Genomic DNA, 11,399 nt, shown 5'->3' with positions numbered 1-11,399 from the left:
CAGGAAGACACCAGGTCCTAGGGAAAAAGTGGAAATCTTTTGGAAATATCTTTAACATGCGGCTCATATTCCTGGCCAGCAAGTCCTTGCGGCAGATTTCAGTCATCCCTGGGAAGTGATTGATTTTCTGCAAAGGAAGCCGGAAGTCGTGAACAAGGGGGCCCATGGGAGTACCCATGAGCTCCCCTTGGGGACAGTCATAAGACTGGGGCTCCATGGGGTAGATGCCACGCTTACACAGAGGACCAGCTCTGACCCAGATACCTGGTAACTTTTGATTTCCATCACCCGCTCCAGCGACACCGAGTAGTCAGTCCAGTAGAGTGTCCAGTCGTCGTTTTCCCCTCCCTCTCGAAGGCCATACTGTTGGGCAGCCCTACGCACTGCCATGGCAGGTGGAGAAAGAAAGGCCCGTCAGCCGGGAAGTGGGGGAGGAGCACGTGGTGGGGAGGTTATGTTTCTAGGTGCTCCCAGACCGTACACTGAAGCCAGACAACTGGGCTCCTTGGGACTGGAAGCCATCTTGCCCCATCTGGACACACCGTTGCCGAGAAAGGAACACGGAGAGTGGAAAGCTCCTGGAGAACACAGTCTGTGCCCAGTGACCTCCACAGAAGATTTTCTGGGGTGAATGTTTCACCCACCCTTGGCAGGAAGTAGGCCTCTGGCTTTCCTCCAAGCACTAGCACTGAATGTTCAGGGGATATTAACTAATCCTTAACATCACCAGAGCCAAGCTTAATTAGCAAGGTACATTGACAGAAAAAACTATGCAGTGTATTTCAAAACCATATATATGCTATCACGCCCCTCTTCCCCCGTCCCTATTAATCTTAATAACTGGGAGCTGACTCCAACACAAACTCAAATGTCTTCAAGAGCCTGGAAAAAAAGAAGTGCCTGCAGTGACCAGGAGAGTCAGGACCAAACTAAAGCACCCAAATTCGAAGTGAAAATAGTGGACTTCCCTGGTGGTGCAGTGGTTAAGAATCCGCCTGCCAATGCAGGGGACACGGGTTCAAGCCCTGGTCCGGGAAGATCCCACATGCTGCGGGGCAACTAAGCCCATGTGGCACAACTACTGAACCTGCGCTCTACAACCCATGAGTGTAGATCCCGTGCTCCACAACAAGAGAAGTCACTGCAGTGAGAAGCCCGCGCACCACAACAAAGGGTAGCCCCCACTCTCGGCAACTAGAGAAAGCCTGGGCAGCAACAAAGACCCAACGCAGTCAGAAAATAAATAATAAAAATAAAATAAATAATTTTTAAAAAAAAAAAAGGAAAAAAGAATATATGAGTGAGCCTTCCCAACTCTTTGGGGGAATCCAGTGGGTCCCCATGGTGGGTGCCTTGAATGCAGGTGCTCACCACTCTCATATCGGCAGCTGGATAGATTGATCACCAATCATCTGGAAAAGAGAAAGGGGAAAGCACCAAGACAGAGACAGACACACATGCCAGAACAAGGGACTGCACGTAGAAACATCGTGTCCCACATGGAGCTGCCTGATACTTAAGTGGCCACACTAAGCCCGGTTTGACCATCCCTGTTACTGAGGACACAAATCCCCAGGGTTGCAGTGACAGAAAACATGGGTTCAGAGTACTGTTACTGTGCCCCCGAGCTAGAAATTCTGTATTGTGATTATAGCTGATTTTGCTTGAAGCTTCATACTAACATTATTGCCTCCTCAATCCTTTTACTCCAGTGGCCCATCGGGAACAGGAAGTGAACATCTTTTTGGCCAAAATCATGGTCTCCCTCCTCTTGCCCCCCCATTAAGGGAAGCTGTGAGTTAGAAAGCAGACAAGCTTTCAGACATCAATCAGTCTGAGGAGTAATTCACTCCCCCTCCAGAATGGAGCAAAAGGTATGGCAAAATATTAAATAAGAACTAGAATGTGGAAGCTGCAGTCAGATCCTAAGAAGTCAGTGTGATTCTGTTACATTTAAAGTGTACTAAATCCCCAGGACAATAAGTACTTTCTTAAAACAAGGAACTCAATCATCTCTCCCCACACAATTTTTTAAAGGGATTCTAGACACAAATAGAATGAGATTAGGACAGGCATGGTTTTATATTACACACCATTATTTGATTCTATAAAACAGATTATCAATAGTGGGTTCTTTTTATATGAACCAAAAGTGGTGTGATTTTTACTCCGCACAGTTTCTCCTTTACCCACTCCTTAGCAGCCGAGGCCCGCCCCCTCCAGGTCCCTCCTGCTCTTACCAACACGGATCCCCATTCCTCATCTTTCAGTCCTAACCTCTTTTTCTTCCTCTTCTTGCCTTGCTGCTGGGCATTCTGATGCCCATTTTGAGCCCCGGTGTTCTCTCTCACAAAAGCCAGGGTGACGATTTCTTTTGAATCTCCTGTGGAACTGTCCTCTCTCTCTTCTGAGTCTGTCCCTTCCTCTCCTTCCAAAAGCAGGCACTGGAGCATCTCCCCTGCCTGGAGGAAGCTCTGGGGGGAAACACGGGTCCTCCCCTGGAGAGAGGGTAAATGGAGTGGCAGTTACTCGGATCCACCTGCAGGGGGACCCCCCTCCCTTGCTCTTGTGGGCGGTGGACCAGCGCTCAGAGACCAGACAGCAGGTTACAGTTTATAAAATGCCACGCCACCTCCACAGTTGGTGCAGGCTCCAGCAAGGATCTGATTCCACCTTTTGCCATGACTATGACCTTCGGGACTCATTCAGTCAACACTGGCCTTGGTTTTTCCCTCCTGGGGTTTTCAGAAGCAAGCTGAGATGCTATGCATGGCACCACGCCATAAACAATCTTATTGTTAAAGTGAGCGAGTGTCTGGAGACAGCCTCAGAACCAAGCCCTAAGCCTCCCTAGCTGAGGGAGTTAGTCCCCGTGGGTGCAGATGAGGTGCTTTGAGGAGGTCTGTTAACTATCTGGGCTCTGCACCAAACCTCCCTCCCACAATCTGCTGGCCTGAGAGTGAACACAACTGGCGCTCATGAGTGCAGGACTGACTCGTAGCTGGTTGAACAAGATTCAAGCCCAGGGCCAGATGCAGCCCTTCAGAGACCTCAACCACAGAAGAGGCTACAGTGTCTCCCTCACCATCCAATTCAAAATAAAAGCAAGACCAAATTGTAAAATACCTACAAGGAAGTCCAGCAAAGTTCCCATTCCATCCCCACCCACGCCGTCCCCATGATGACTTCTGTGATGTTTGTTTGAAATTTCAAATATCAAATTTTTTGACATGGTTTTTAATGCCCCTGCTTCACTGATCCTTAGGAATGTGCTTAGTCTGCCTTTGGGTACCCAGAACTGCCCAGGCCCAATAAACTGATTCATATCCTCTTCACATCTGAGGCTCCTATGACCATAAAGCCAAACTTCTGGTGCTTTCCCCTCCTCTCCTCACTTCCCCAAAGCCCGCCAACCTCCTCACTATTTCAGGCCCTCTCTCTTCTTGCTACTTACCCTGTTCTTTCCTCACAAACTCTTTGGCTTTGAAGAAAGATATTAATAATATCTTTATTACAATTTATTCTAATGTATTATTATCATTGAAATACTATAACATTAAAGGAAGCTCAGAAAAGGGCAGTGTGGGAAATCACCCGTAGCTAACATAGCAACTTTGGCCCTACTGTGTATTCTTTTTTATTCTAAATTTCTAAGCATAATTATTCTTATATGATTGTAACCATAATAAACAATTCTGTATCTGCTTTTTGCCCACTTACTATCATAACATAACTATCCTTTTGGTTGTGACAAAGTTTACATAGTTCTAATTTTTAATGGTTGTGTAATAATATCCCATTGAAGGAACGTGTCTGAATTTAACCAACCATTGCCCTATTATTGGCAATGTAAGTTACTTTCAATCTTGCTATTACATAAATAGCTCTAAAATGCACACTTTCACGTACAGAAGAGCTTGTATTTCTTTAGGATTATATTCTTAAGATATTTATCCAGAACTAGAATTACTAAGTTAATGAATATGAAAATTATGTAGCCTCTGATATTTTATTTATTTATATCACCATGCTATTTCCCAGAGGGATTCCAACAATTTCGACTACCACCAGCAACGTGCAATTATAGCAGGCTCACCAGAGTCACACAATCTCTTGGGAATCATCTCCCCTCCGTACCCAACCGTGCTAATTCTAGACAACTTTTATACCTTACGGCCAGGTTTTTTTTTTTAACATTAATACACCCTGCCACCTCTCTCTGCTTCTTTCTCAAACCAGAATGGGGAAGGGGGCTCTAACTCAGAGGCTACCTATGAATAATTTCATAATAAACCCTTACATGGGCATCATTCTTTAGGCTTTCCAAAGAATTGTCACATATACGATCTCACTGAATGCTTGTAGCCACTTCTCAGAGGGAGAGCAGAGTTTTTTAATGGCCAGGGATTGCCACTTGTTTCTCTCTCTTGCTAAAGAGGGCTGTCCCTTAACACCCAAGCCCTCTGTGGTGACACCGGAAAAGGGGGAGAAAGGGCTGTGCTCAGCACAATTAACGATGAAACCTGTGCCTTGTGAGTCAGTTTTTCTTAGTGAACAGGCACATTCCTGGCAAAGCTCAAGAGGACTACAGTACATGAAATCTTGACCTTGGGCTGCTCCCTTCCTGCCAGGTAAACGGCCAGCTCCCCTCCCGTGGCCTCCACAACAGCTCCTGTTTACCAAGCCCTCGAGGAGGACTGGCTCCGTTTACCTAAATGTTAATGTTAACTTGAGGAGAGAAAACTGACCCTGAATTTGGCCTCTGGAGTTGTGAGTTGTCTTTGCCCTTTTTCGAATCCTTGCCCAAGTGGTATAAACAAGTCGTGGCTGTTTATATTTGTCTGCCTCAAAGAGAAGAACAAAAAACAGTCAAATTCTGTTTACTCTCGCACAAGAGGGCCTCAGGCACGTAAGCAAGGAAGGGATGGAGCCCATGTATTGATATTTCTGCAGGAGCTGGTTCATCATGGCAGTCTTGCCATGTACAGTCTTCCCCTGGAAACTAGGCTACTTATGACACGAGAGCCTCTTGGAAGGCACCCGAGACAGGTGCAAGACGGCAGACAACAGTCAGTGTCACGTGTAACTATATTTGCTTTCTCTTTGGTGGCTTTCTCTTCTCCCAGGCCTCTCCTTCCTGTTTCATCCACAAGGCTAAATCCTTCTGGCTTCTCTCCAACCCTTGAAAGAGAACGGCTCACTCAAAAGTTGCCTACCGGGCTTCCCTGGTGGCGCAGTGGTTGGGAGTCCACCTGCCGGTGCAGGGGACAGGGGTTCGTGCCCCGGTCCGGGAGGATCCCACGTGCTGCGGAGCGGCTGGTCCCGTGAGCCATGGCTGCTGAGCCTGCGCATCCAGAGCCCGTGCGCCACAGCGGGAGAGGCCACAACAGTGAGAGGCCCGCGTACCGCCAAAAAAGAAAAAGTTGCCTACCAGGGCTTGCATCCTGAATCTAGCCTACAGAAATGTTTACTGGGCCACGGTAGTGGTGGTAGTTGTTATAGCTGTAAAATAGAAGCAGCTGCCAATAACTAGGAAATGTAGATTCCTCATAAAAACAGCTGCCAATAACTAGGAAATGTAGATTTCTCATAAAAACAGCTGCCAATAACTAGGAAATGTAGATTTCTCATAAAAATCTAGATTTCCATTCCTCTTTGGAAAAGCAGGTCCCCATTGCTTCATGCCAGCAATCAACTAGGGCCGAGCAATGGCTCCCTCTTTAGCCATTTTCCAGCCTGTCCCAGTCCCTGTCTTTCCCTATTGTCTCCGTGATTCAGGAGCCAAGTGACAGCTGCCCCTGTGCTATTATCTTCCATATAGTAGCATTAAGAGAGAGGGGACATTTTCATATGCCTCAGATCACTTCTCTCTCATTTAGGCTACACGCCTGACCCCAGACATCTGAATTTACCCATCCTCCACCTGCACATCTCTACCTCTCTTTCCCAGTCTCAACAACTGCTCCCTGCTAACCTGGGGGATCCTCTCCTGCCTTAAAATTTGTTCAAAAGCAGTCTTGCAGCCTCGGGGAATCAAAAGAGGTGGGGCCACAGATTCAAAGGACAAGGCAGATTCAAGGAGAATACAAAAGACAGAAGGGGGCTGCTGCTGGCATCCTGAAATACTATATATATTTCCCGGTGTAAGGGCCTCTGCAGTCAGGGATGTGGCTTTAAATCACTTGCTAAGAGGCAGCTGTACTGAAGTAGCTAAGAACTCAAGATTCTGGAGTCTATCTGCCTGGATTTAAATCCCTGCTCTGCCACTTCCTAGTTGTGTGACCTCGGGCAATTTACTTATCATAACAGCCCTCTGCCTTAGTTTCCCCATCTGTAAAATGGTCTGCCCCAGCCATGGGAATTAAATGAGGTAATTCATCTGAGTTAATACAATGTGCTTAGAACAGTGCCTGGCACATAGTAGGTGCTCACTAATTGCTACCTATCATTCTCAGCTGTGTGGCCCTGGACTGTGAACTCCCTGATGGAAGAGGCTATGTCTAAATTCTCAGCTCTTACCACAGTGTCTGGCTCATAGCAGAGGTTTCTATGCTTCTTGAATGAATGGACTGGAAGGATGAATAAATGCATGAACTAGTTTCACCTAACTAAGGTTCTTTTTCCCCATTTATATAATAGAAACGTTGCTGTGAGCATTAAAAAATAAAAATAAAAACCCCTTTTTTTTTTTTTTTGCGGTACACAGGCCTCTCACTGTTGCGGCCTCTCCCGTAGCGGAGCACAGGCTCTGGACGCGCAGGCCCAGCAGCCATGGCTCACGGGCCCAGCCGCTCCGCGGCATGTGGGATCCTCCCGGACCGGGACACGAACCCACGTCCCCTGCATCGGCAGGCGGACTCTCAACCACTGCGCCACCAGGGAAGCCCTAAAAACCACTTTTTAAAGCATCGACCTTGCATCCTTTCATATAGCAGGCACTTAGAACACTTAGTTTCATTCACTTATAATAGTAAATACAATTTACAACCTACTTACCAAGTAACAGGTATTAACTACACTAAAGCACTTTATATACATACTGTCTCATCTCATCCTCATAACATCATATCACAGATACTCTCTTCCCTCTATTACAGATGAGAAGGCTGAAACATGGAGAGGTTAAGAGGCAGAGCTGGGATTAGAAGCCATGTCTGTCTGACCCCACCAGCTGTCTCTCCTCTATATTCCACGCACTGCCTTTTCCTCTCTGTTGATCACCTATAAATGACTGTGACCAAAAAGAGAAGCAACTGACTTCTTAGCTCCCAGAAACAGTCTCGGTGACTTAAGTCCCTTAAGAATCAGCTGGTCCCACATTGTTTTCCTTAAAGCCAAGTGCTTCTAAATTCCCACTTCCAACAAGGGGCCTAGGTCCCCTCAGGTTTGACATAATCTGGGACCAGCCCTATGGTTTCTACTTTGCATTTATATTCACTCTGTTTCTTTCCCTTCTTTTCACCAGTATCCATGCTGTACCAGGGCTCTTATTTGGAGTGTAATTAGAACATTTTCTGGTGGAAGTCCTGAATATTATGGCTGGGAGGGACCTTGGAGAGTGTCTAGTTCAATCTGTTTGCTTTTTAGAGGTTTTGAAATCCCCCCTCCCATCTACTGGAGGGGACATGCACAAAGCCGGAGAGAAGTCTGCAGAGCCAGGATCAAAGCCCCAGCTTCCTGCCCTTCTACATAGTTTTCCATTATGCCAGGTGGGTGGGCAGGCAATGTGGACCAAGGGATTTGGGGAGTCCAAAAAAGAACACTATGTTGTACAAATATATGTAGCAAACATAGAAAATACCACCTTCAGTTTTTCTTGATGACACGAGACACATTCAATTCACCTCCCCAAGTAGGAGAGTTAAGACAGTGAAAAAACTCTGATGTTTCCTTCCATTTTCGTATGGGATTTGATCTTGAGATCTTCCAAGTCAGAGGCTGCCAACTAAAGCCGGGTTAGGCAGCATGAAAATGACCTTCCTTGGCCACCAGGGGGAGGGGATGAGCACTGGGATGGCTCCATGCAAACAAACACTTTGCAGGTTACTTGGAGGGACTCGTTTCCACTTCTGAAGGACTATTCATGTTGACCACTCTTCTCGGCTCTAAGGGTATTGCAGAAGGGTGGGAAATGTTTAGTGCTTTCCTTTGCAAGGCTGAATTAATATGGGTGTTCTGTAAATGGGAGGAAAGGATCATTTGGTAGCTAAGTGTTTCAAGTTTTCGCCAAGTTTTTTCACCCTGACCTTCACAGCCTAGACTTTTCTTTCAGTCTGTAGGAATTCGTACGACACTGAAGAGTTCTTCCTACTGTGCCAGCCTGTGACTTTCCTTCTCTTCTCCCAAATAACAGGCTTTCCTGCACTCCCCTCCCCTTCTCATCTTTTGGTCCTCATTCCCCTCCTAGAAGCATCCTCTGAAGGCTTTCAGTGGGTAGCCCTTGGAAAAGGTCGAAGTAGATAGGGGAAAAAAAAAAGATGTGGAGGTAGGATCCCTGGATCTTGCTTTCAGCTTTGCCTCTTTGACATAGTATGTCATAAGAAGCCAGTACTTATCTCCTCCCTCATTCCCTGTCTTCTCCATCATTACAGAATCACCAGGAAGATAAAAGCTTCATATCCAGAAAAGTGCATTGAGCTTCGAAGCAGGCAGGATAAAATAAGATGCCTTCTATGGTCTGGCTTTTCATTCTAGCCACCCTTTGAATTTCAGCACAGGGCCTGAAGGGATCCTTAGCAAAATGTGGACTAACAAGGGAGGGGAGGGGGCACTCAAGTACTCAAGGGCTTTGCCAGTAAGCGCTGAGAATGACTGACCACATTCCCTGGGAACAATAAGAATCTTGCTGACTCAGATGCCACCTTTTATTCTGCTAGAAACTGAGGAATTCTGCAAGACAGGAAGATGCAGTTTTCAGAGCAGGCTCATGCCCAGTCATTTTCTCCACAAAACGAAGTGCATAACTAACAACGACAGATGGTTCTGGATCTAAATCCCATCTCTACCACTTACTACAAGGGCGACTGTGGGTGAGTAACTGAGTTTCTTTGTACCTCAGTTCCCTCATAAGTAAAGTGAAGATAACAATATTCATCTCATGGAGTTGCTTTAAAGATTAAATGAGTTAATATTTCTAAAGCTCTTAAAGCAGTGTTTGGCTCAAAATAAGGGCTATATTGTAAAATGAAAATATAATGGTGGCATTGGTGTATACAATAAATAACTTATTTAAGTGCCTGGCACATACCAGTGCTTAGTAAACTGTTAGCTCCCTTCCTGCGTCATCCCCAAATGGAAGTTATATTTTTCCCTAGGGTTCATATCCCAAAGAACTTTTCTCAAGCCTAGAAGAGTTTTCCTTCAGGAGGGTGAGAAATAACATCTGGAAATGAAAGAAAAAGAGGCTGGAAAGGGGGTAAGTTATTTGCAGAGGGCTGTGCTGCCAAGAAAAACAGCAGTGTCTTTTCTGTTAAGGATTCTCCAGACAAAGGAAGAAAGGTTATCAAGAGAAGGATCCAAAGATGGGGAAGGGGGAGGTGGAGAGAGTTGTGCGATTCCCAAGGATCTCTTGTATCTAAGGGACTGCTCCCTGGGGGCACCGGGTTTGGGAAATCGAGGGAGGTCAGGAAGTGAGGGTGCACACAATGGGCGACCCGGGTTCGGGAGAAAAGCTAGGACAGGAGGGGAGTAAGGAGCTAGGAAGAGAAGGGTCGGTGTGCGAGAAAGGTCCCGGCATGGGGGTCTAGAGGATGAGAAAAGGGTGTGAGAATATTTTAGCAGTGAACTCAGTATGCGGCGTGGAAGGGGGTGAGCGATACCTAGACCTGCTGAGAAGCGGTGGGCTATGGAGCCGAGAGGAAGCGGGTGCGGTGCGGGTGGCTTTTGCCACCTGGCAGAACGCCACCAGGGAGGACAGAGGGCGTAGCCCTGGGGAACTGGGCACCATGGGGGCCAAGGGGGACATGTAGAACCTGGTTTTCAGTGGGGAGGCACTGGGAAGCCGCGGCCTGGGGACAGCACCGTGTTTTGGGGGGCTCTTACCCGCGATTTTTACTCGCCCGTCTCGCCCCCGCTCTGCCACCTGTACCGCTCGCAACCACACCTGTGGGTCCACTGCTCGAAGGATTGAGACACGCTCCCATTGGCTGCCAGACAACCCGTAACCCCAACCAGCGCCCCTCCTAACTTGGGGTCCGCCCGGCCCTCCTATTTGCATATAGGGCTTTCCAGGCCTTCGACTGGCCCCTGCGGTAGGCTGACATGCGCGCCCATCCCGCTCCCCAGTTAACCGCTCGGAGAAGGAAGCGCCCGAGGTCGCCCCGGGAGACGCCAAGGACGCGGGGACGCAGGGCCGCGCTCCCAGCGCGCGAGACGCGACTATCTCTCGCCCTACGCAGGTCCCCACCCTCCCCGGTCCGCCCCGCCCCCGCGTCCTCGTCGGTCCGGACCCGCGCCGTCGGGGCGTCGTGCGCAGGCGCGGCTGGAACGTCCGGGCTAACGCAGATCAGCAAGTCTACCTCCCGAGCTCCGGCGGCGTGGGTGGCGCCGAGCTAGGGGCGCCTTGCCCTTCGGGCCTCTGCGGAGGATAAAAAGCCAAAGCCGGGAGCAGGAGGCACCTTGCGGAGGGCACTGGATTGAGACCTAAGTCAAGATCTCAGGTTGCTTGTGTAACCTCAGGCAGGTGACGTGACCTGAGGCCTCGCTTCTTTAGCAGTAAAATGGGTATCACAAACCTGTGATGAACAGCTCAGGCTTATTGAATCATGACATCTCCTCAGAGTGTGGGGGGTCCTGGCCCTTGCACTGAACTGGCCAATAAGAGAGGGCCGCCCAGGGTTCAGGGGTCTTGGCTTCTCGAAGCAACACCTTGACTGTCCTCAGGTGGAGAATGAGAGTCGTGACTGGATTTAAATAATTGTGGTTTCCTAACGTTTCCACCTGTCTAAGCTCAGAGTCCTGCCTGCAAAGGATTGGCAGCCAGTAGGGCTGTTTCTGCCTGGGTTGAGTCGGGATTGGTGAAAGATTGAACAAAGGATAGATGTTAAGGTCTTGAACCGTAGTGATTTGGAGAAACTCCCTTATGGATTGAGCCGAGGAGTCTTGCTGCCTGTGTCCATTCCTCTTCACTCTTGAAATTTTTCCAGATGCTTAACTTGATGCCACTGAAATGTAACTGCTCCTGTAAAAAAAAAAAATCATTTAGTCCCAAGGAGTAAGATTTATGTAAGATTTGGATCATTACTCTCTCCTGAGGGTAGAGCTCTTTTCCAGCAGTTGAGGGGAGACATGTAAAAAGGAGAAACAAGGCCATCTCAGAAAACCTGTAGTCGAAACAACTAAGGGAAGAGGCAAAATCCACATCTCTGATGTGAAGCATGTTGGAGTTAGTCCAGGAGTGT

General features: G+C 47.9%; 1 protein-coding gene across 1 annotated transcript in view; it reads right to left on the bottom strand.

Moving 5' to 3' along the window:
- Positions 1–10,142, bottom strand: part of TTLL6 (tubulin tyrosine ligase like 6) — a 37,085-nt gene extending 26,943 nt beyond the window's left edge. Inside the window, 6 exon segments of the mRNA XM_007465229.1 lie at positions 10–127; positions 265–383; positions 1,372–1,412; positions 2,278–2,474; positions 2,943–2,953; positions 10,088–10,142. Of these exon segments, the coding sequence (XP_007465291.1) occupies positions 10–127; positions 265–383; positions 1,372–1,412; positions 2,278–2,474; positions 2,943–2,953; positions 10,088–10,142 (541 nt within the window).
- Between the last annotated feature and the right edge of the window lie 1,257 nt (positions 10,143–11,399).

Source organism: Lipotes vexillifer, unplaced genomic scaffold, assembly GCF_000442215.2.
Source record: "Lipotes vexillifer unplaced genomic scaffold, Lipotes_vexillifer_v1.1 scaffold591, whole genome shotgun sequence".
Taxonomy (NCBI): Eukaryota; Metazoa; Chordata; class Mammalia; order Artiodactyla; family Lipotidae; genus Lipotes; species Lipotes vexillifer.
Note: the sequence above shows the minus strand (reverse complement) of the source record. Positions and strands in the feature narration are given on the sequence as shown.